The sequence below is a fragment of the Phlebotomus argentipes genome, unplaced genomic scaffold (genome assembly GCF_947086385.1).
Source record: "Phlebotomus argentipes unplaced genomic scaffold, Phlebotomus argentipes genome assembly scaffold_4, whole genome shotgun sequence".
Classification (NCBI taxonomy): Eukaryota; Metazoa; Arthropoda; class Insecta; order Diptera; family Psychodidae; genus Phlebotomus; species Phlebotomus argentipes.
Genome location: NW_026776174.1, coordinates 1,380,025 through 1,406,188, shown reverse-complemented (window position 1 = coordinate 1,406,188; position 26,164 = coordinate 1,380,025). Strand labels below are relative to the sequence as shown.

The window sequence follows — 26,164 nt, the reverse complement described above, 5'->3', positions numbered from 1 at the left end:
ACCACACAAAAGTACAATGTGATACTTTCTGAGGCACAAGAAGTAATAAAAAAAAAAGTTGTTTTGCTTTAATGTCTTCATGTTGAGTAATATTTTCACAATTAATGCGATTTATGAGCGTCTGACAATAGAATACATTCAGAAGAGTATGAAAATGTGCCTATTTAACACTTGAGAGACAGAGAAATTGTTGCGGTGTTTTAAAAACTGTTGCGTGTTGTGAGGTTTTTTTCTTGGCCGCTGTTTTTTTGCAATAGACACTGAACGGAGTAGGAGTGAAAGGAAGGACACAAAACAGTATTTTGGTACCATTCTGGCTATGAAAAAAAAAAACCAAACAAATCCCCGGCATATAGCACATTTCTAATGTGGCAGATGTATTCACAGAGATTTTTTCTGCGCTCACCCAGAAACTCTCTTTCTCATGTGCGTATGAATATTTGAGGAAAAATTCCATCACGGTGGGCGTGAGGAGGTGGAAATTTACCGGAACATATAAAATATTTTCCATGAGTGAAATTTACGCATTCTTGTCAGAGGGTTGTTTTCGCAGGGATTTGCCCTGCGAAGGGGATTTTTCCTGTCTACCTATTCTCTTCATAAGTCTAATTTGTGAAGCGTAAAAAATTAAAATAATTCTCGCATTTTCCACATCTTTTACCATCCCCTCACACCCTTCCTTTTTTCTCTGTGTGTGCCCCACTGGTCTCGCCACCACCCCATTTGGAATCTGTGTGCCTTCCCACTCGGGGTCTTTTAATTTCTCATAAACATTTCTCCCCGTGGCAAAGGGAAAAGGATTGAATCGCCACGTGGGGAGAACGATGCTGAATTTTATTTATTCAATTTTCTAAGGTATTTTCCACATCACTTTCTAAATAATTTTGCAGGGTGGAAAAGCACAATGAGAGAGCTTTTCTCAGCTATTTGCTACTGTCTGACAATTCCTAGGCGTTGAGGAGATGAAGAAGAAAAAAAAATACCCTCCCAATCCAACAGCTGGTGAGTGCGTTCCATTGGAAGTCTTTAACTCTCCATTCCTTGCGTTGGGAGAAGTCAGGACTTGGGGATTGGAGTCGCCTGATTGTTCGCCTCCATCTCTCCACGACGGTTCTTTCCATTATTTTTGGACGGCCTAATGTAGCGGAATTAATCGCATCCCTCTTCTTGCAGAAATGGAAAATTGAGAGCATACACTTTTCTTCCAATACATGGGGTGACTATTCGAGCATTATTATCAATTGATCAACCAATACAGACCTCACTTTCCACCCTTGCTCAACTTGCTTTCCGACCCCGCTTTCACTGTCCACAACTCCATCAGTGACTTTGTAGTGATTTCTCTGTCATCGAGGCATCATCGGAGTCATTTTCTGTGACACGAACAGCAGACCATAAACAAGTAGCATGAGAAAATTATGGCAAATATTTTTGATAATTAAAATTCCAGTATTACTTACCAATTAAATGGTGTACAATTTATTTTCGGTTCGAGTGTAATTACTTGGAAAAAGCGTGTTATCCAATATTATGACATTACTTCGTAATGAGTGAATGATATTTTTATAACAATTGAAATAGGATCTGATTAAATTCAAGCAATTAACCCAGAGAATTGCTGGGAGATTGCAGTGAAATTATTTTGATTGAGATTGATTGGTTCATTAGGCTGAGTGACGTATTCCTTGTGTTTGGCAGACTCATACGCAAAGTGATGATTATTCTTTTTAGCCAGCCAAGTGTGCGAAAAGACAGAAAATCGATTTCACTCAATGAAAGACAGAATACCCCTCATTAACGCATAACTCTTACTATTCAGGCGCTTTTTTTTCAACACTGGCCACCGGAAATCAATTGATTTTCCCAATCTGTGGAGGATTTTCTGAAATGAGATCAGCAATTTTGTGACTTGCTTCCGATTTTCCATCAATCGCGTGAGTGTCACAGGATTTTTCACCCTCTCTCTCACTCTCTCTCTCTCTCTCGACGATGTGATTGTCAATTTCTCTTCAGATGGAGAGAATTCTTCACTGCTTGTTCTTTCACCCCGACATTTCACTTTATTAAACACACAAACGATCAACCCTCCCAGTGAGGGATGGAAGAGGAGCCCAGCATTTTTCCAAAACCCGCAAAAACACGAGTCTGAGTCACATCATATCAATATCAGATTGACGAGTTATGGATTCTGTGTGCGTGTGCAGAATTAAATTGTCAATTTTGTGTATCTGAGGCGCTGTCAAAAGCCATCCCTTATCCATCCTTACACTTCCCCTCGCATCCTTGACGGGCGATGATTGTGTGTTCTGAAGAAATTCACGCACTCAGGTAAATTCTTTCCGCCATAAAGTAAGGTGAAAGGGTGGAAATGATGAGAGAAACTAAGATTTAGGTCTCTCCTTTTAGCTTTGAGAAGATGAACATGACAGTGCGTTTTCGTGATTGATATGAATTTCACATGTGAGTGATTGAAGGAGCAACTGTCTCTTCGTCATCAATTTGCGATATATTTATTAGATTCGCCGTGTATCTTATGAGAAACGTGCTAAAGAAAAGATTTGGGTTAACATAAGACATCTGTCGCACAGGTTAGAGGCTGATAAATGACAAATTAGACATGATTCTGTACTCAATTAAATTCAATACTATAGAAAATATTCATATCCCGCCGGAAAATTGATGAAACATGGTATTTTATATGTATATGATTAATATGGTTTGCTGGGTTTTTCCACATATAATGGAATATTGGAACAGGAAAAATTATTGGAGGATTATCTGGAAAAATGTGGCGAAAAAACGCAACATCTCCACAAACGAGAGCCTAAGCTCACATCTCAATGGAATTCATCATCAAAAGCATTCATAGTGTAATGATTCCCAAGCAAAGCTCTTCCTAAGCAGCTTACAATACAGTAATACTTCGGAAATTATGTTGCATAATATTTATTGCAGATTTAGGGACAGAGAAGTGGTTAAAATGACAGCGGAAGAGCTTTCGAGAATCAATTTTGGAAATGATTTTGGTTCCGCTGAGTGAGGTCAAATGAAATTAATCGCATTTCAGGTCATATTAAAGTCAAGAAGTAGTGGGAATAGTTTTCACATCTACATGTGATTGTGTGGAATTTAAGATGCTATTTCATGAACTAAATCCCACAAGGGAGATTCTTAAGATGAAGTCAATACACCTGGCCGGAAACTTCTCGCAACCACTTGCATTTTAATCAGTTCACGGGGTATCAATTCATTTGAAATTAATCCACTCACCCTCGCGCGCGCACTGATGGAGTTTTCTCCGCTCAATTTCAATTTACCACTTTATTGATGCACGACGGCAACTTCAAGTTCAAAAGCTCCACGCGGAGGAAGTGGAGAGCAGCGGCGCGTGCGATGTTTTCATTTAATTGAGTTTGACGCATTTCATCTCTCACCCATTGAATCCCCATCGCACGGCACTTTACATCCCCATTCTCGCTGTGCAGGTGAAATATAAACAAGGTGCACGATATCGTGGGTCACCGGAGAATCTCCACCGATCCATCTCAACCTCCTCCTGACGCCACACTGAAAACTATTTTCCATTTTGTGCACCCGACAAATCACACTATTCACCTTTCCGACCGAACCCTCTGGCCGTGTTGAACCCTCGGAGGGTTCAACGCAGGGAAAAAAAAGACGCTCAAGAGAGAGAGAGAGAGAGAAAGTGGAAAGATCGACAGGTATTGGGGGGAATTTATTCGTGAAAAGGGATGTTTTGGCAGTATTAAGGACTGGCAAATCGAAATGATTTTTCAATTACTGTAAATCTTTTAGAAAAACATGTTTCACTCTCGCTCCTTTTTACCTTTCATTCTCTAAATCTTTCACTCCCTGCGAATCTCCTTTCCGAGTGTTTTTTTTCTCCATGATGGGAAATTTGCCAGTGAAGAGAGATTTTTCATTGAGCGGAAGACTTTAATAGATGTCTAGGAGTTAATATGGATAAGGAGCGATATAAAATAATGTGATTTGAGATGAGCATTTGCTATTAAATTACATCCGGGTGAATAAGTAATTGAGCGAGTGTTGTTAAGATATTTTTGCAATTAACATTTAACACACCAATCTTCATCTGTATTGACAACTGCTCTGCGACGTATTTTCTGGTCTGTTTCTGGACGCTTTCAGAGTGTGAAAAGTGTGATGTCTGGGTGGGAAAAATTCTTGGTGAAGTGCCGGAAAAAAGCGAGAGTTGCGGAGTTGGGGCTCTGCCCAGCGTCATCCCGGCTACTACATCTTGTTCCTGGCGATGGTGCAGAGAGAGAGAGCAGAAGCATTGTACCCTGACATGTGAAATCCACATGAATGCCGGCGAGAGGAGCTCTAAAACAAGCAATTTCCACTGTGTAAATAATTCAGAGTCGCTCCTGTGTTTCGGCTTATGTGTGCCGGAATGTATAAGCTCTGAATGTGAACATCGGTGCGGAGTGTGGCAAATTTCCGAGAGAGCCACCGCCGCCGCACCCCATCGGACGGGGCGGGAAAGTGTCCCGTGGAAGAAGGCATGCACTCTCGGCCCAATTTGCCCAGGCCGCCGCCCGGGTTGTTTGCCGAGGATGGGCGATGCTTCCAGATGAATAAATGAAATTAAAAATTAACCAAATAACTCGGGCCAGAGTGCAAAATGCTGAATGAGGCAAATCCTGGAGGGTTGATGAAGTACTCAGCTGGGGGTCATCACACCCCAGCGGCGCATATGGAAAAGTGACGGGAATGCTGGGGGGGTGGTTGGTGCCTTTATTGGAAATTCCTTTTGACTAATATTGTTATTCCAACACCCCAACTTGCTTGCCTGCGCTTCGGCGCACGCTTCAAACAATAAAGGTGGAATTTTTGATTTGGATTTTCACTCACTTCTGCCACCACCCGCCGTGTCTAGTCGCCATGGGGAGGCTTTTCTTCAGCACTACAGCGACAATCACTTCCTGCCGGAGAAAAGACGTGCTCTCTTTGTAATCAACTTATTTTTTTACATGGCTTAACTCTTTGCGCTAGACTTTGAGTGCTTCTTATAATATTCTCTCTATTGCATAGAAGAACGAAAAAATATTTATTAATTTTTCCCCACCAGAGTATGGAATATGTATATTTTTTTCAAAATTAACCCCAGGTGTACTTTTTCATTTTTCCAGTCTTTCCCACTTACTGCAGTGAAAGCTCTCGCTTTTTCAAGCATGATTTCATGGATTACAGAAAAATCGATTGGTGTTTCTCTATTCATATACGCGTGTTAAAATATTCAAAATATTTCACTGTGCAGACTTTTTTCCCCGTTCGACTCTTTTAGCAAATATTCCCTCTGCCGGTCATTCGTCAATTCAATTGGAGTCTAGAGAGGAGGAAAAAATGCAGCATTTCTAAGTGATTGAACTTTCGCCATTTTTATGCAAATCTAACGGTTCAATCAATGAAAATCTCTTTGCCTTTTCATAAATATTCACCAGACAGAGAGAGAGAGAGAGAGAGAGAGAGAGCGCGAGGTTCAAGAACAATTCATTCGTCCAGTGAAATGCGATTTTTTTGCACATAGCTTTACCCCTATTTGAGCCTCTTTCGCCCTTGCGCTCGGTATATTTATGTACAAAATGGGCTTTTGGGGTTCATCGGACACAGAATTTTTGTCCACTCATAAATTTATTATAAGCAATGTGAGAGGGAGATTGATAAATCAGAAATGTGGGAAATATTTAAGAGGGATTTCACCTTTTTTTTGCCATGGACTTTATACACCCCTCCTATATGATTCTGTTCTTTCGCCACTAAGCATCGCCACACTGTTTTAGGGGTGAGAGAAAATCTTTCATGAGACAGAAAAAAGCTTCAGAGATTCCTAAACTTTATCCCTTTTCGCAAACAACACAATTCCTCGGGAAAACCACATGGAATATACTTTGGACTAAAACTAAAATCCCAATTCATCGGAATGGACAACTGCCACAAGGTGGGAGTTAAATGGAATAAATGTTGTGATTCAACCTTAAAAGCACTAAATCCAATAACAAAAGCAATCTTTACGACTCACGAAGGGATGTTTTTGTGGAAACAGATGGAATATATTAAGATAATCCATGAAGCACATGATTACAAATAGAGTATTAAGATGCGAAGCATAATTATTTCATTATTTTGCGATATATTCATAAAAAAAAATTACTTCAAAAGAATCTCTCTCAGACGGTGTGGATAAGTTAAAAGGATTTATTGGACAATAAAAATCCCGTGGCGCTAAATTTTACGAGTATTTCAATATTGAACCACCCTAATAATTAAATTTATCATCTACTAATATTTCCAGAGGGCAATCTGCGAATTATCGCCATGAGGTGTTCACTCAATAAGCTCTGTGCTGTGAGAAAGTTTTGTCGCGCTGAGAACTTTTTAATGTCTTCTCAGCGGCACCTTTTATGATAATATATTGAAATATAAATTGTGAAAACACGGTAAATTTACCTTTAAACTGACACTTTTCGCTAAAGCTTCAAATTTGTCATTTATCAAATCTATACGTAAATTTTCTCATGAGTTCACTGACTTTCTCTCTCTCTCTCTCTCAAAATCTGGTCGCAAAATTTTTTTGCATTCGTATCAAATCGAATACAATTCAAACAATCAAATTTCTGTAGAGCTCTCTCAAGTATTAACTCACGAACTTTCCATTTTGCTGAAAATTGCGTATGAATAAAATGGCAATTGAATATGATCACACACTTGTGGCTCGAGAGATGTGACAATTTTTTATCTTCATCCACTCTGGTTCAACCACCTTTTCTATTTATAAGTGTTTACCGATGAATTGGGTGAGTGTTTGTGGAAAATCATTGTCACGTTTTATACACAGGCAAACATCCCAGTCTATAAATGGCTTTCCACGCTCACACGACAAAAATTACATCGAAAGGTGAAAAGCGAGGGATTTTATTGTTTGGCTTGTGGTGGAGATGTTTTGGGGTGACTTTTCAACCCTCCGCAACGCACGAATTTACCTTTCGCAGAATGGCACTTCAATTTTGTAAATTCAAATCGATATATATATTATGGGGTTGAGTGATTTCATAAAACTATATCTGATTTGGAAGGTATTAATATTGGCTCTTATTGAAAGTGCTCATTTATGAAACATTAAATTATTTGCTAATATAGTTAATTTTAATACACAGTTAATAATTGTATCTGGATTTTAGGAATTTGCTGTAATTAATAATTCAAATGCCTCTTCTGTCATTATAAAATATTTGTATTTCCACAGCTTTTGTATTCACTCTTAATAACATTGTGCAAAAATTGCATATTTCCGTTTGAAATAGTTTAAGTCGTCAAATCTATCAACGCTATTTTCTGTCTCTTTGCAGGTGAGTTTGGCAGGTGTTATTTAGTACATTGGCTGGCCCCATGATCCTCACATTAAATATTCCAAGAGTTAAATGTGCGGAGGAATGGTAAGTGTGTTGCTCAACCGCAAAGTACTCACTTCTGTCTATCGGTGGGAAGAGAGGCAATCGAACCCCTCTCTTTGTCAGTGCAAGAAGGCTTGCTGAGCACCATGATAAAATCTTCATGTTACATATATGCCAATAAGTGAATTAAAGTCTGGGTGGGTGGTGAGGTTTTCCACCCCATTCTCCCGCAACACTTCCCATCAATATAGATGGTGGGATTTCCAGAGCGGTAAACATATGTTGCGGTTGTGTAAATTTTCTCAAGCTCGTTGTCTCCAAACCAACACACTTCGCCCGTGAGGATACTCCACCTTGCCGGGTCACCACTCTCTTCGCTTTTTCAATATCTGAAGCGTATTCGCATACCCTGTGTGTTGTCGATGCAACCATGAATCTCTGGAACGCTCCAATTTCATACTTCAGCCGAGAGGCGGACAAGTGATGTGTTTTGAGGGAATTCCAGGAACTATTTTCCCTTCATTTGACGCGAATTTTATATTAGACACATTGTCACATTTTATAAGCGATAACAATTTGATACTCTCACTATAAATAATTAAAAGCCCCTCTATAGTTTGCCCTACTCTGAGTCGAACATCCACAATATTGTGTATGTTTGGCCTATGTAGTCACCATGAATATCGACGTGCGCCACAAATAAACTTTCGCCTACCCTCTCAGGAGAGCATCCCCTGGGCCGCCTAGCAACCCTTTTCGGCACACATGAGACCCCGTGATAGTTTGCACAGTGGCTCGATGTACTGTGCCAAAGTGTTGGAGTTGCTCTTGCTTGCAAAATCTCTATTTATGAGTGAAAATTCTCCTCTGCACGTCAAATATACGCATATTTCAACCGAAGAAATTTCCCTAATGAAAATTCTAGCAATGGCGACTACTTACACAGCATAGAAAAGTGGAATTTTGTAGAGAAATTCAGCTTTTGCAGGATGCAAAGCGTTTGTGAGTTTAATAAATCCCTTTCAGGTGACTCACACTTTTTAATCAATATGTTTCTTTGTTGGCATATACTGATTTTCCCATTTAATATGTACATAATTATGCATATTTGACCTATTACTTGCAAGTTAGCCACAATATGGAATGCCCTATAATTCCGCTTTAATTAATAATTAGGCGGTTTGCAATATTTCCACTGCATACTTTGTTATTTCATGACACTATAAAATATTCTTCGGCAATTATCTCCACCATTTTCTGGGTAACCCATGAATAAATGAGAAAGAACGGGGGCGTTTCTTTTTTTTCAATTGCCTTTTCTTCACCACAAATTAATTGAACAATTATAGTAAGTAAAACTCCGATTTATACACAACATTTCAATTATGAAAGTGACAATTTGCAATGTCTTAATATCGAGTTAGAAGTAAAATTTTAATTAGAATGACAGACACAGGATTATCACACAATGTAATTGATGAAATATTGAGTGTATTGATTTTTGCATTTAGCATGCAGAAGTATATTTCCCAGCGTATTTGCAATTATGAAGGGGTAAATGAAAATATCCGTATTGAAAATGTGTGGCAATTTGTGTTTTTCCAATTCAATTTTCGCTCCTGTAGGCACAAATGCAAACACTCCGTGTTTAAGCAATGCAGGAAGGAACGAAGAACTAATTTGTATTATGCCAATTGAGGGGGTTGCATTTGCCCTTAGCCAATTGGAGGGCATTTTGTTAATTAGATGAGTATTACGCGCGCTATCCAAACAGCCAAAGTGCATAATTATGTGGCCACAAACAAAACCATTTAAATTACCCTCTAACTGCTCTTCACCATTGTGCCATCAAATATCAAATTGTTTAATTGCGTCCTCAATTTCTATTCACAAACTAATTATTCATTAATTTCGTCCTACTGGAAAATCATTTCCTCCACAGCGCAGTTTCCCTGTGAGTTGAAACGCTTCAATGACCTCTCGATCAGGAAATTTGATGGTGAAAATCGGACATTTCCAGGAGAAATCATGCTGGTTTCTGCCAAATTGCGAGTGAATGCATTGTGACAAATAAAGCACGTGCAGACAAAGGCGTAATTATTTTCCATCCTCTATTTTCACAGAGTGCTTCTTTTACCAAGAAATCGATGGAAAATTTGCAAAGTCATTTTACTGTGAAGCAACTCTGTTTGCGGTTCAGTGAATTAAAGTTGAGCTTATAAGAAAATTTGCTGGGTCCTTAAGCTCTTCGGCATATTTCTTCAAGGATACAATTCGATTTTCTGGTACATTTTCCCAGTGGTGCTGTCAGCATTCTTACACAATCCGCTTGCAACCCCTCCGTTTCAGCTCGTTAAGTGGGGAACCAAGTTTTTAGTTAAATTAAGCTCCGCCACAATAATTTATTTACAAAAGGGGTAGTTTATTTGTGGGCCGCACAGCTCTACATTCTCTCCACCTCTTCCATTTCTCAATTCACCATTTTCCAGTTTGTGCGAAAAGGGGAGTGAAATTGCGAGTATGAAAACGATGGAATTAATTTATTTGATTGGGAATTATTTTACCTTAAAGTCAGCGTCACTTTTCACTGTGCGACGTCTGGGAGGGAGTTTGAGGGAAGTTTTCTGTGTGGAAGCGATAAAACTTTACCCTGTCACTATAGAAATGCTCGATTTGACACAATTTATTGTGCCGAATTTATCCATTCAATCGCACGTGTATTCGCGGGTATTTTTCCGAGAATCCTCGAGTCAGAAATGCGTATTGGGGTGGCACTTCCCCCCCCCCCGCGATTTGTGGCAAGAAATTGTAATTGTGAAGATTTGGGGAAATCTTCCACTTCTCCTTGAGATAGTATACATTTCAAAGTGACATATGATATGTCGGAAATTCCTTTTGATATGTTTCACAACCCTCTATTTGTGAGCTTCAGTGGGGGAAAAAACACATTTAATCAACTACTGTGTCCAACAAAACAGACATTTTCAGCAATTGACACAGTGAAGTTTTTGTCTGCTCTCGGGAAAAATCCCGCATTAGGACTTAAATTCAATTGAAAGTGAAATGCTCAATGGCAAAAGAATGATGAGGGTGAAATCAGTGAACTATCTCACCTCAAAAGCACTGTCGGTTGGCATGTGGGGTGGCTGAGGCACAGGTTCAATGAAACATTGCCATAGTTTGTCATCCCACATGTCTGCACTTTGTCTGCCCAGGTGTATGATGATTCCACAGAGAGATATACAATCTCCAGGACCCGGAGAGCAACAAGAGCCCGGGCTTTACATGTGGATTAAATTCTATTCAATCCTGATGGGATCAGAAATTTGCCACAGCTTATGTCTCACTGTGATTACACTACGAAATTCCCATCTCGCCCCCACTTGAGGGGGTGATTCCAGCACTGATTAATTTTCCACTGGAGCTTCTCTGCTCATCCCCTGTTTTCAAAGTTAATTTCTCGATGAATTGTGGATGGAGTGGAGCGGGGGTTAACGGATGGGAAATGCAGCTGTATATGGAAGATGAAATTGTCTTTCAGCAGAAAGTCATTATACTTCAAATGAATTCAACAACTCACCACTGAGCGAAGTCTGAAATCCACAAAATAACGCGATGACCTACTGGTGTTGCACTGTGCAAAGGGTGAGAAATAAGTTTGTAGTCAAATATATTTAAACCTATCCGAAATATACATAAAAAAAAACATCAAATCTGCAGACCACTGCCAATGTGAGTTTTGGGGAAACAAATCAGTTAAATGGCGGAAAAATGGTGGAAAAGCGAAGAGTGAAGAGATCAAAAAGTAAGAGGCGAAACACTTTCCACTTTGTTGATGATGTTAATTACATTAAACGCATTTGTTCCGGGCAACAGAGCGCAGTTAACAGCACACAAACCGAAAGCACCATCCTTGTGTAGTAAAGTCCCAAAAGACACGATAAAACTCACCCTCGAACCCGTTGTCTTGCTTATGGTTTGAGCATCAAGGGGGGAGGGAGGGTGAGGAGAGACGTGTGAGCTCTCGGGAAGTCTGAGACTGCCAACTTTCTCCACCGAAACCATTTATGCTTTCATCCTCTTTGATCGCATCCTCCTTAGAGTGGAAATTTCTTCGTTGTTAAGTCTAATTTGAGAGATTGTCTCCAATAATCTTAACACAATTTTGTAAATTTATACGTGTCGCTCAATTAGGTCCCAATTAGAATAATACCCCGCATATTCGGGGCCGTGCGGAGGGGTGTTCTTTTGTAAATGATATTATGTCGTTGATGGCACCCCAGAGCGCCTTCAACAACGCGAAGTGACATCAACAGTACATAACACCATCTCCCATTTTCCACTCATGTCACATTTTGATACTTGGCAAAGGATGTTCTGGCGCGCGGGGTTTGGGCGAAACATGCTGACTACATTCCAACAAATTCGTCGAAAAGAGAGAGCCTCCCAGGCCGGAGTGGGAGTTAATCTGGCACACACGACTAGAGGGGATTCAATCTCATCAAAGATGACTTATGGAGCGGAAAAGATAATTAGCGTTTGAGGGCAAATTGATTTCACAACCCTCTAATAGGTGTAATCGATTTCCAATCAACAAACCACCTCCTTCTGTGCGCAATTCAACAATAGTTGAGAAGTTCCATGACTTTTCCCACTCCAAAGCATCTGATATCGGCACTCGTCTCAGTCTCTCTCCGAACAACTTTATTATAAAACATTGATTTCTTAGCATTCCTAAGTTTTTTTTCTCAACAAATAACTTATAATTACGCAGAATCTGTTGTTTCTGTCAGAATTCTATTGCCTTTTGTCATTGACTTTTAGACTGAGCTCAAGTCTAGCATTCTCATTTCTCTCATACTCCAATACGAAAACTCATCTTTCAAGAAGATTTCAGGCAGAAGCTCAATCAATTTGTGACACATTCTGTCTGTCGGAGGTAATTCCATGGCGAAGCGAGACACTTTTTGATCTCCAAAGCTCCACTTTCTCAATGTGAAACCGAAAAATTTGTAAATTGATATTTTTGTTCGCTCCACGGCATGCACGCATGTGAAGAGATGTCGTTTTTGAAATACAACCCCCGGTGAAGCCCACACTAAGGAATATTTTCCACTAGGAAGGAGAGCAAATGTGCTTGAGAATGGAAGTGAAAGCTCTTCAGAATGGGGAGTGATGGGAGGGAAAAAAGCCACGAGTCAAAGCATTGTGACGAAAGAGAGCGAGCGAGCGAGTGAGAGAGAGGTTTCGAATTTGAGCGCTTGGGGGAGAAATTCCACATTCCTCACGGTGTCTTTTGCCCAACAAACCCTTCTTGACTTTCCACCCCACCAATTGCGACAGCATATGTTGGCAAATTTCAAATATCGACAGAAAAAAGAAGAAGTCGAGGAAGCAAGAGAGCGGCCTGTTGATTAAAGAGGCAATTATCGGATGTGAAAAGATTGCCTCTGAGAATCTGCTTCGCAACTTGTACAAGTCAAGGATGTACACACATACAGATATCAAAAGAGTTCCCAGAGCTGAGAAAAATCCACGCTAAAAGGAAGCAATCAAGTGTCATTGACGGGAAGAGAGTGAAACGATTTTCAATTGTGAAGTGAAAAGCAGAAAATCATGCTGACGCTTCTTCCACTGTCTATTGATGATTTTCACGAAATCATTTTTCTATCACAACTTCAACCCAGATCTGTATTACATTGTTTTAGAACACTCACATAACTAATTCTTAGTAGTTTCTGCTTTTTCATTCACTGCAAAATTGACCCATTTTCCTTACTATATAGTTAAAAAAAAAAAGTCTCCGGCTCTTAAAATTTGTATAGGAAAACTACCACAACTCCTCCTGTTCCATCTCCAGCCATCTGTATTGTCATGAGGCCACAAGAGAGACGCCCACACATCTCAAGACATTCTCATGGAGACACGAAAGCATTTCAGTGGAGCTTTTTGCTATGAGAACTTTCCACCCTAGCAATTTATCACTTTGGTGCATTCTTTGGGGAATTCTTTCAGAGTGTGGCCCCAAAAAAGCCACCCCCATGAAAATTAATTTCAATTAAATAACACCCAGTGACACGTATGCCGCATGGAATTATTAATACAAGTTTAATTAATTCTGTGACAAAAGTTTGTCATGGTTCGAATTGAAAGCCACGCTGGCTGGTAAATAGCGGGTGAAAACAATGTTTGGGACAGGGAGAGATCAAAAATGTACATTATTAATCGATGGTACCTTTTAATCAGCGTAATTATTAGTTTGCAATTTATTATATAGTGTATGGAGTTCATTTTGCCATAGGGGAGAAATACACCAGGCGACCCCATCGATGTGGTGCAACATTTTGCAACGTTTTTGGCGTGGAAGGCAAACACGGCGCATAAAATGTGTATAATTAGTTCATTCTTGTGGATTTTGGTGTGTGAATGCGCGCACTCTAAGATCACATGAAAGAGATCCACTACATTAGCTCCTTTGTCCATGCATTTGACCGGTGCTTTTGTGTATTTTGCTCTCCATGTTGCTGGAACAGTTTATTTAGTGCACCGCACAAAAGGTGTATTTTCATCCAACATAAAGGAAAAATAATTTAATTGCGTAATTGCATTTGATATGAAATTTTAATAGCTTCTCGAGGGGTTTTTTTTTCTTGCTATTCCACATCTCCCCCACTTCCAACGCCATACACATATCTCACCCTCTGACCTATTCAGGTTCTCGTGTGTCTCATACTTGTGCATTGTATTGAAAATGCGATGAATAGCGGGACGCTCCTTTCAGCCGAAGACGCATGAATGGCCTGAAAGTTGTGGCAAGAGCTTAAGTATACAATAAAATGACGAAGGGGATGTTTCTTCGCCTGTTTAATCTCCACTGCGACCTCATTTCCAACCCCAGCGCGGATGTTATGCAAAAATCCACGTCAGGTGAATCATTCTGCCATTTCTTTCTTCTGCACCGTGTCCTGCTTGTCACCCACCCACCCTCTCTCTCTCTCGCTGGCGGGAAAAAGGGGGTCGAAAAGGGAAAGTTCCTGCGGTCACTCAACCAGTCAGTCCGACGAACTTGAAAATGGGATTAAAAATCGAGCCATTGCGAGAATTTTTCATCACCCACACTCTCTTCCCTCCGGGAAAGTCCTATGAATTTTTTTTTGTCCCAAAACACCGGCACAGCTCAATTAGAGCCTTCGCTCGGGGGGGTGTGAGAGTGAGTGGGGGCGTTTTGAAGAATTGGGCAAATTCTTGGACAATTTTTTCTGCCTCTGAATATCATCACTTCGGGGAGTCGCAGAAGGGGAATTCCTAGAGCTGCTCATTTCCATAAAATTAGAAAATTCGTCTTCAGCTTATTCTACGAATTAAAAATCATACACTAACTTTGCGACGCAGCTGGTGTGGGGCGGGCGGTCTTTTGACTGAGGTTTATTAAAAAGAGGAAAAAGCCAGAGGAATTGAAGTTAAATGTTTGGGGAGATTTGCAGATTGCGGAGTCTGCGGGTGCTTTAAGGTTTTTATTTAGGGAATATTTGAATATGCTCAGAGAGATTAGCACACTTTGCGCGAAATTATATATTTTCTATCCTCCACATGCGATGGGAAATTGCTAGTTTCCTCTATTATTTATGTGCATATGTTAGACGCTTTGAATGTGATTAAAATCCCCTCGAATTATTACCTGTGCCGTCCATCGAGACGATCTCATTCTGGATTCGCAAATGCTACCACGTGTGCAGCATCCCTTGGCTAAATTGAAATGAAATAATCATAAATCGTAAGTCGTCTCCCCCTAATTTACCTGGAAAACCCTCTCAGTCATGGGCATTAGGGGCAGTTCGCCTTCCGTAGGGGTGAAAAATTGAAGGGTGAAAGCTGATTATTTAGATCGCCAGGTCGATGTGCATTCGATTTGTCCGATGGAGGGCTTAAGGTTGATTGGTAGGGCGTCTTCAAACATCTTTATCGACGTGAAGGAAGTGCTGTTCTCCCCTATTTCTTGCCTATCACGCGCACAAATGGCCCAAATGTGCTCCCATCCCTTCCACTGATGGTGAGGGCTTTTATGTAAGCGCTGGCGAAAGGGGCCAAAAGGTATGAATTGGAGGAAAAGCTCCACATCTGGGGTGGGGGTGATGTAAAAGCTCTCTCAAGGGGAGGCTTGAGAGCGAGAGAGTGTGTGCCTGTTACACGAGGAGGTGTAACACTCCTAACCAACAGTGCTTCGATGGGGAATGTGCTGCCATCTCTTTCGGGCTTCAGATACAGTGGAAAATGTGCTGACTGTCGAGACTACATGTTGCGCTTTAGGCTAGGATCCGGCCTATGACTCTCTCGCACGTCAGCTTCTCGCGCTGCGGCGGAAGAGAGATGGCGCATGTGGACGCGTGAGTTGAACAGAGAAGCGGCCAGAGTTGAGAGGGAGAGACAGAGTAGATGCTACTTTTAGTACATAGCGCTTTAACCTCTCTCACACATTCTCATTCATGGAGCAACCTGTTACGTCAGAGGAATGAGGTTTTTGCCCTCCTCGCGTTGCCTCGTCCACTTGTTCCTCTCTCTCTCTCTCGCGCGCGCTTGCCGGAAAGAGTTGTTCTCTCGGCCTCTCTCGACACATCAAGTGATCATTCACGAGTATCATTCTGGTCAGAGTACATAAGGAGAGCGCGCGAGAGACATTCTTGTGTCGAATGAAGGAGATTCTAAACCGCTTTTGCGGGGAGCTTAAAGAACATTTGCCAGTGTATGTGATTCCCCACCATTTTACCTGTAGCTCCTCAACTTCTCCTCGGCCAGTAATTGCCTTCCTGTGGCTTCTTTTTGCACCATCTTCCTCTGACTCTCCCATTCTCACCAAGCGAAGGCACATCATCAACGAATATCACTTGATTTTTTGGCTATTAAAGAAATATGCAAATTAGTATGTTGACAATGACGAGAGAGAGAGAGAGGCTCAAGCGTGTGTCGGATAAAAAGTCACCAAACAAGATTTATAGAAATTCTTTTCACCTCGCTCAGTGTATTTTTCAGCATTATAATTAAGAATATATTCCTCAGTCAAGATGTTTGTATTTATTTTTGTCGATGGCATAAGTTTTTACTTCTCTCTCTCTCTCTCCCTCCACTTCCCGTCGCGCCACTCGAATATCCCCCCTTGCCGACCCCACAGCGAAAAAGCTCAACATGATGGAAAAGTCTGCTGAGGAACTTTTTCATCAACTTGCTATTTTCTTTTCCTTTTTCCCGCCTTCTCACACACCGAACTTTCCCTTGATTTTTGCGTACGTCAAAGACTGTATTGAACAACCCACAAGTTTTCTAATATATGGATTTAAAGAATAAAGCGCAAAGAGAAAAAAATGTATAATTTTTGCCTCCCGCCACTGATGAGGAAGTGGCGAAAAAAAAATCAGCAATAGAGATAGAAACCGTTTAACAGCTCATGCATAATTCAGTCTCTGCTTCTCTTCAGTTAATATTCTGCGCTTCTAACTTTATTAATGTACAAAATGACATAAAATGAGTATCTGCAAAAGAGATGATTCAATGAGAAGATTGTTTAAATTATTTTGCTCCCCTGCTATTGAGCTATACAGAAAAATGTGCCGGTTGATGTGGAATTTGCAGAGGGAAATAATATGACTATTGAGCATAGGAATTTTAAATTTCATGAAAAATTGCGTGACTAGTGAAAATAGTGAATTGAAAACTATCAACAGTCAGATTTGATGGAGTTTTTAGTTTCAAACTCACGATGGGATAAAAAATTTTCTTAAAATTCTACTAAACAGCAATCTTCTTTCAACTGTGCACAACTTTCTTTCACGAATATTGAATATTTCATAAAAATCTTTCACTCTCTTCACCCATTCTGCAATCAAGAGTCATGCGGAAGACGGAAAAATTAAACGGTGATATTAATAAGAGATTCATAACTGACGACAGCTTCGTGCAGTTAGAAATCGGACTTGATGTAATGAGAGCTGGATTAATAAGAAATGAAGCACAATAGAGCAGCAAGACTGATGATGATTTATCGTAGGTAATTCCTGACCTCTGGCGCGAACCCGGCCGAAATCTGTAGGCGACAGCCCAGAGACAGTTGGGAGAAGGCGAGGTTATTGGAAGCTTCGGAGTTAATCTCCTCATGATTTCTTCCCATGCCACCGATGACGAGTATGAAAAGTGAGCGAGATCTCACGGTGTGTCGGAGAGCTCAAGACGTACCATTGAAGGTTGCTTGGGTGGGTTTCGGTCAGAAAGAATTCTTGTCGAAGGCGAAGGGCATGGGAATACCAAGAGCATCCATTTAAATTGACTGCCGCAGCTTGTCGATGACGGCGCGCTCCGATGACGATGATGATGGTTCTTGAGCGCGCGAAGTCCTCTCTTGTTCCCGCCACAAGAGTCGATCGCGGCACCGAGGGAGATGGCGCGATGTGTGTTCTTGTGAAACGGGAGAACGTCTACACAGCCACAGAGCCTATGTACACTTGGAGCTCTCTCTCTCTTGTATAGCCGCAGTGTGTGAGCCCCTCGTTTGGCAATGTGTATATTACTGCTGCTATGTACCATCGGCACAGAACTGAGAATCAACGCTTCGGCGCAGTGCAGAGTGTCTAGGTATTTTGGAATCCTCTCTCATATACACAATTTGTTGTATTACCTCGAAAACCAGTCGATTTTGTTTCAGTCTTCGTACAGTCTTTGCTTCAACCCGTTCCAATCTGTCCGCCGCTCTTGTATTGTATCAAAAAATAAAAATAATACAACAAAGTAATAATCACACAAAATTATTAAATCGTACAACAGTTTTAAAACATTTTATTTCTCAAAATAACCATTTTTCTTCAATTATATCATCAAAAAAAAAAGAAATAAAGATCTACAATAACACCACCGAATTTGATAAAGATCACAAGTTTATTTTTCACCGATGCAAATGCTAAACGTCTATCGGAAAATTTGATATTTTTCCGCGACACATTTTAAAACGAGTTCCGGACGAAACGGCTATAAAAAAGTTTGACAAATAAAATCGGAGATTGCTATCGGTCTTTTTAAACACAAGTTCAAAGTTCAAGAGGCACCTGCTGACAGCCGGAAAAGCTTCAAGAAGTTCAACGAGATTTTCGATAGTTTCCAAATACATCATTTCCCTCGGTTTGATATTTTCCGTTCCTTTTGCGCGGAGTTGAGAAGAAGAGTTTCGAGACAAGTGACGGAGAATCAAAAAAACACAAGAAAAATATTGAACCACAATTGGCGCTGTAATCAACAGTGTTGTAAATCTTCGTGGAGAAAATCTGACGCAAAAGCTGCCAAAACAACTGACACATCATCGTCAACAGATGAAGTAAAAGTTGATCAAACATTGACTCAATCCCAATATCCAAAACATCCTCTGACAATCTATCACGACTCTCTTTCCCGAGACAATCCTAAGCAAGAGCACAAGGCATCCCCCTTTTCACACAAGATTGGACTCAAGCAGTTCAAATCGAGCCACACGACTTCGAATATCGCGGAAAACAACTTGTAGCGACAAATTGAATGTTTATAATCAAACTAAACGACAATTAAACGGTATATAGTCTTTGGAAGCACGAGTGGACAAAAAAGTTGCAAAGGGGTGGCCAATTGGTGAAGTCCTATGCAAACGAATATCAGTGGTAGGCGCTAGAGAGGCTATAAATAGCAAAAGACACCGGTTAAACGAGAAAAATCAGTCAATTGAATTAGTGTGTTAACTGTTTGTTGTTGTTCCACAAGCAAGTGATTTGTTTGCAAATATCCACATAAGAAAAGATAAATATTTTGAGGAGGGCAAAAGGCAAAAAGCTAGTTCTCGACGAGCATTGACAATTGATTCTTCTTCGGGTAGAGGTGAAGAGTGTTCAAAAGAAGAGTGCAATAGTTAACTGTTGAGTGGTAGAGTTTTCTGAATAATAATAAAAAATAAACCTATATTTAACAATTTATTTACCTGGACAAGAAGAGCTAAAGACGCTTTCGTACTTATTTTAGCCACATTGGACTGATATATTGCCAAGTTGATTTTATTTAAACGCAAGCGAAGAGAGAAAATATTGAAATTGAGATCGCTCACAAATTTTATGTTAAATCCACAAGTATAAAGTTGAATCACCAAAGATTTATCAAGGTAGACTTAGGGTTTCTGAGTGGGTCACTGAAGGAATTTACAAAAAAAGGGTACTCCCGGAAGAGATTAAAATATCTTTACAAACAAGTATATAATTAAGAAAGATAAAATAATAGGTGTTTTGTGCAATATATGACGTAGAGCGTGAAATACAATATAACTTTTATCGTGATTTACTGTAATGATTAGCAGTTACTGGGCGATATAAGTGCAAGAAGAGATTATAGATAATAGAGTTGTACCGTCTACATATCACTAAAATATAGTTAAGAGATATACATTTTGTGCAAGTGACGCGAAAAAAGTGTGTTAAGATAGCAATTTTTGGGCAATTCAATACATAGTATATTTTTTTATTTACAACACTAGACATACATTCTCAGATGCCTGGCAGCTGCTTCAGGTCAAGCATTATCATTTACACCCGGGCCTAGGCATTGGGGTAGGTTCTGCGTTGGAGGTTTTGCGAGTGAGAATCCGAGTGATTTCAAAGCAGTCAATATTAGAAAGTAATTGGTGGCGAGTCTACAGTGCGAAGCTCTGTATTTGACACTTGCATTATCAGCTATCTAAGTTATAGGTTATAGGATCTGTTAGGCCGTAGGCACGTTAGGTGAGTCTTTGGTAGGCAAACTAAACTCCGCGGAGTTGAGAAGAGCGTTTTAGACAATCAATCATAGGATAGATAATATATTTCAAGCATCATTGAAATTGACGACAATCCTTCCGATTAGTTACACGCCCCCTGAATAGGAAAAGAGAATCTCAACGGCTTAATCGCTATTTGCTCAGACTTTGGGTGTGCAAAAAATCAAGTGGTTGAGGGTTAGCAATCCGAGTCTTAGAGATCTTGGCTTGAAACAATCAAACACAATTACCATATGAACCATTCTTACACCCTATTCTCTGCAGTACATGCCTTTTCACCCTTATTCGTCTTAAATCCCCATTAACATACTCGTACATAGTTAAAATAGCATAGCTTAATCACAATACATAACTTTTCAGAGCTTGAGAGGGTTGGGTGTTCGTGTCGTAGGTGAGGACCTGTGGGCAAAAAGTAGTGTTAAGTATTTGCATAGTGAAAAAAGGCGGGGAGTTGCTGCATAAAGCTAATCAATTTACACACCCAGGCAAAGGAGTTGAGGTACTGAGGGTGTATTTGTCACTGAAAGAATTCTCCAGTGTGTGCAAAAAATACAAGTAAGAGAGTGAGAGAGAGAGGAGTCCATCTTGAGACGTGGAAGAAGATATAAAACTGTTTGGAATTTACATTCCAAAGCGCCGTATAGAATACTGATTGAGAACTCGTTTTTCCAAGCATTCAACTTTTCCCTCTTTGCCATCTCTTTTCGGCTCAAGCCTACAACGGACGTTGCAGAAAAAGGCACTCAAGTACAGGTGAATCCTCCCGTAGAAAATTGCTACTGGCTGCATTAATTGGCTTTATGGTGCTACAAACACCAAACGGACCGAGCAAAGTGCAGAGTTTATTTTCATGTGATTACACCTTACCATAGGGGAAGTGGGGGTGCACCGAATGCTAGGTGTGAGAGAGCAAAACCGACGCAATTAAGCACTAAGAGGAAAAAAAGGGAAGTTCGTGAATTGCATTTTGCAAGGTGACAATTGAGTAAAAGTTGGTCAAAGATACTTGTGGTTTGGAGAGTTTTTAGCTATACAAGGTGCCCATTTCAGTATTGCCACTAGGTGAATAGAGTAAATAGAGAGACTCCAGGCACCCCAAGTTTATAAAAAGCTACTAATTTGCGCGAGAGTCAGCAGAGCTGAAACAATTTACAAGTTACTTTTATAATAACAAAATCGCAAAAGAGGAATATTGTGGCAAAAAAAAAGTGGAAGAAAAATCAACAAGTGTGTAAATTATTTTAAATTGAATCAAATATCGTAGATAATAGGTAAAATTTGTACTGAGATTCTCAAAGTTTGAGATTCTGCCGCGCGCTTTTTTTCGGTTGCTTGAAAACAATCACAAACCAACACCGCGGCTTTGAGTAAATAAAGAGAAATAAAGAAAAGCGAGAGAGAGAGAGAGAGAGAGAAGCAAAAAACGAAAGGGTTAATCGCCGCACGACTAAAATCGAAACTCGTCTCATAAAAAAGAGCGTTTGGAGAAGAGAAGACGCGGTTATTAACATAAACATAAGCGAGAGTGTTGAGGTAAGAGGCATTGAAGAACACAGTGGTTAGTTTTCGAAGAAATTATTCCCCTGCTGTTGCTGGCTAGCCAATCTCCCTCTGACTCTCCGGTTCTTGGGACAATAAACTCGCCTTGGAAGCGCGGCGTTCCGAGCTACAACAACAATTGCCCACGAAGAAGAATTTATCCATCTCGATACCAAAATACAGAGTGGTGTGGGGAAAGGGAGAGACTTGTAAGAAGAGAAAATAGAATAAAAACCTGTTGCGTAGTGCACTGAAATTGAAAGGGGGGCACTTGAGAGTCAATTCTCGACCACAGATACAATCCCAGGGAACAAGAATCCGAGGCACTGTCGGTGCAAACTTGCCCACCGAAGAAGAAACAATTTGCTGGAATTTTTGCTCATTCGAGGCACTCCAGTAGTGTGCTCCTCAAGAGGAAAACCTAATCGAGAGATTGAACGTTCGGGTGGACCACATCTCACTCCCAAGGGTGTTTGCAAGCAAAACAAGTGCGAGCACTAAGTTGGGCGAAAGCCCCAGAAGAAACACACACACACACAGTGAGGCGTTGAAGCCCAGGACTGCGGATAAAGGCCTATATACCGTTGACATACAACTCTTGTGAGAGCGCGTAAAGGTGCTTTCGCACCCTCCCCCAATCGCTCAATCTTATTTGGCTCTGTCGGGGGTTGGCAAATGCTCGCCTAAGAGATAAACTTTGCAAATTGACGTGTTAGCGCGTTTGGTGTGTGAAAAGAATTGTCGTCACAACGTATTTCCCACCGGGCCTCGCTCTCTGTCCCCCCTTTTTGTCTCCTCCGTCGTCGTCGGCGTCATCTGTAGTGTCGGCAGCTGTTACGGCGTCCCAGCTCTTGGCGCCATCGTCACTGCTGCCCCATCAGCTGCACCAGCCACAGCAAGCGCAGTTGCCAGTGTCCAATCACTCCTTCGTCCCGTCGCTGCCGCTCACGACTAGCAGCGGATACCAGACGAGCATCCATCCGGCGGCGGCACACAATCCCGCCCTCTGCTACTGCGGCCACTGCTGTCCGCAGCCCGGCCTAGTGGGTGGCACAGTTGCCCCCACGCTCATCCTGAGCCGCTACACCGAGATAAATCTGTGCGATTCGCTGACGCTGAGGAATCAGCAGCACCAGGCCGCGGCCGCCGCCACTGCAACTTTCGCGAACGGCTACCTGCCGTCTCTGCCGTCAGGCATTAATACACACGCACAGTTTAACGGGAAAGAGATGGTAAGTCCACTTAAAATCCTGTGGGTCATCAAATCAAACAATTATTGGCTGAATGTCCTGGCAAAAGAACGCGTCTCCCCTTTAACTCGCATTTTCTGATTAGAACATCTCAAGCATGGACTAGATCATGTAAATCGGTGTCGAAGGGGGCAAAGTAAAACAGTTGCAGGGATGAAAACGTGGGTCATTCGTCATAGCCAGTGATTATGCAATGCGCAAGAAGATAACTATTACAAAAGGCAGCCAAGCATCAGTTTATTTAACAAACTTCTATGCTCAATATGCTGCACACGAGATTCTCTCTGCGTCTCCCCGAAATCGTCTCCCCCGTTCTGAATTCCCCCCGCGTGATCCATTTCCTCAGACCATCTCACTCTCATCACGGCACTCCACCATAATTAATCCGAGAGGAAGATTTTTAATTAAATAAATGCACCGTCTTCAGGTGAATTCTGTGTGGCGCGATACACGCGGCTAGAATCAGAGCGTCGTTTGAGTGTTTGTAGAGTTTTATCTCGAAATTGATCTTCACCATTCCACTCCCCCCTCCCACTGGCACTGGCAGAGCCTCTGGCAACGCAGTGCTTCACAATAATAAATAGTGTGAATGATGATTGCCTGAGAAGATGCGTGCCACTCTGTCACGGTGTCTTAAAGAGATGGAACACCGAAGAAATGGGTGGTTGTTGAAGCAGAGAAGTGCTCAAGAAACCCACCTCACACCAAGGGCGCCGCCAGTAAACCACTAAATCCTACAGAATACAAAACCCAAGGAGAAGAAGTTGAGCGAAACCGCCAAAGTGTATTGATGAATTTATGTTGAAGTTACAAAATTCAAAATTCAGTTGAAGTTTCTCGAGAACATTCAATGCTGCGATAAGGCGATTTCCTCCCTTCCTTATATTCTCGGCTAAAACTCACACCATCCGAAGCAATATACCCTTAATAAATTCCCAAAAGGAGATGCATGCGTCTCTTTAGGCAAATTATGTTCTTTCTGCACAGAAACATTATGTGCATTTTGATTCAGTGAAACAGTGTAACCATAACAATATAGAGTATGTCAGTTCGTTAGTCATTTCCTGTATAGTTTCCTCATTTAGTCCATGTCTTTGACTGCATTGATTGAGTTCGTATAACGTATGTAACATCCTAATTTCAAATCTAATAACTGCAACCATGTCTCTGCACATACAATGTGTAAGTTCTCTCTTCATTGATTCACCCTTACGACACTGGGCATGGTTTGAACTCTGTTACTAAGGTGAAGCCTTAATTGTCCACCATTAATGATTAATCGATAGTATTGGGGAAGAGAGAGAGAAGAGGCGAGCACTCATAGTTGTGCCATGCTCACTCAAAGAGTACAAATCAGTCAGCAATAATTATGTCATAATAAATGAAATTGAGTGGGACACACTTTTGGCCATCAGCAATAAATTATCCTACATTGGAGAGTGCATTCAATTTGTTTGTGGCGCTCAATCGCTGGGGTAGTGATTGTGAAATACTGTAATTATCTAAAAATTGATATTCGATACAGTGGTTGATGGGTGAGTGTTATTGGTTTGGAAATGTATATTATCAAATTTTACATGGTATTACATTGAAATTTCTTTATTGCTGGCATTTAATGTGAATGATCTAGAAAAAGTGCCGACCAACAGCGCAATAATTTCGGATGCGATTTTATCTGTTTTGATATGAGCGTCACCCACAGAAATTTCAGCAATATTTACCTGCATATTAGCCGACCGGAATATTTGGCTAATTGAATCTAAATCAACAAAGGTGTAATGTGATATATGCAGTCAGGCAGAGAGAGAGAGGGTGCATATGAAAAATGACCAATAAAATTTAATCAATTTTATCAATTTGGCGGAATCAAATGCTAATTGGCAGAGAGTATATGCATACATATTTCCCAGTACTCGCTTAGAGAGTTCATTAATTGGCAAATAATGACTTATGGCAATTTAGGGCAATTTAGATTTCAATACAGAACCCCTTTGTTCACTCTTCTGGAATTTATCACTCCATGTAGGCACTTTCAGGCTGGAATTCAACACATGCAGTCAAACTGTACTTAAACTGTTGAATATACAAATCGCACAAAAGGGGAAATATTATTTAATTTTACCCCCTAACTCATGCACAAGAAAGCGCGGCGGAGGATTTTGAAATTGAAGAATGGGTGAATCGGAGTTTCGGGAAACTTCTGTCAAAAGAGGCCCCGGAGCTTTTCGCTGTGTGCGCACTTGTATGTTTCCGCCCAAGTACAATAAGTTATTTCGTATTCTAATATTTGCTTCAATTACCTTAATTAAATTTCAGACTTACAGATTCACAATCAACTGAGCATACACTCTTCTTTTTTGCTTTATTAATTCCTCTCAGACGCAAAACTCTGTGCGAATATTTTGTTATCCTACATGTCGAATTGTGGGAATTTTCATGATGTCTCTTTGTTTGACCGTATTGACAGGTGAAATGCAAAATTTCGTCACGTTGATTTACTGACATTCAACTGTCACTGCTTGTTCGAATTCAAACTGTCACGAGAACGATCGAGTTGTTGACCTACGAATCAATCTCTCAGCTATTTTTATTGCCGAGTAATGAAATTTACCACTAAAAGCAAATAAACAAGGAAATGCTTCCACCCTCTAACCACCACGCTTTTCACCCCCCCCGCACAATCATGCAATCTCGCATTGTGCGGTGACAAGGGGTCTACAGCGTTGATTTAGAAATGCATTTAAATACCAATTGTGGCAAAGGCAAGAACTATAGACACGTATTTGTCATTAAAAACAATTTAATATCGCCACGGCACGTTTGTCACGAATTTTCCCTGACAAAGCCTCACCCAAGGAGGGTGACAATTTTGTGACAAGATTGCGCTCAAAGGGTTTCTGCCACCCCATTGAAATGTCATTTCGGTGGTGTACAAGAGTTTCCCAATTGTCAATTTCTCTCTGCTCGCCCAAAAAGTCGAAATGCGGAGAGGCTCCATTAATCCACTTCAGTCATTACATTCGAATTTCCACCCTCGCAAATGGGCGACAAAAAGCAGGCTTGCACCTCTTGGTAGTTCAACCCCCGGGGCATTCTTTCACCCCCGGAGAGTCGGTGTGACTAATAAGCAA

At 40.9% G+C, this 26,164-nt stretch overlaps 1 protein-coding gene across 10 annotated transcripts in view; it reads left to right on the top strand.

Annotated features, from left to right (window-relative positions):
- The window catches only part of LOC132258177 (polypyrimidine tract-binding protein 2), a 203,115-nt gene that overhangs the window by 104,569 nt on the left and 72,382 nt on the right, over positions 1-26,164 (top strand). For 2 of the 10 annotated variants that reach the window (XM_059755329.1, XM_059755328.1), the window contains exon 1: positions 22,890-23,015. The exons of the other annotated variants lie outside the window; for them this stretch is intronic. In XM_059755329.1, coding sequence (XP_059611312.1) covers positions 23,013-23,015 — 3 coding nt within the window. In that variant the 5' untranslated portion in view covers positions 22,890-23,012. Of the gene's footprint in view, positions 1-22,889; positions 23,016-26,164 lie in introns of those variants that run through there. 10 annotated transcript variants of the gene reach the window in all.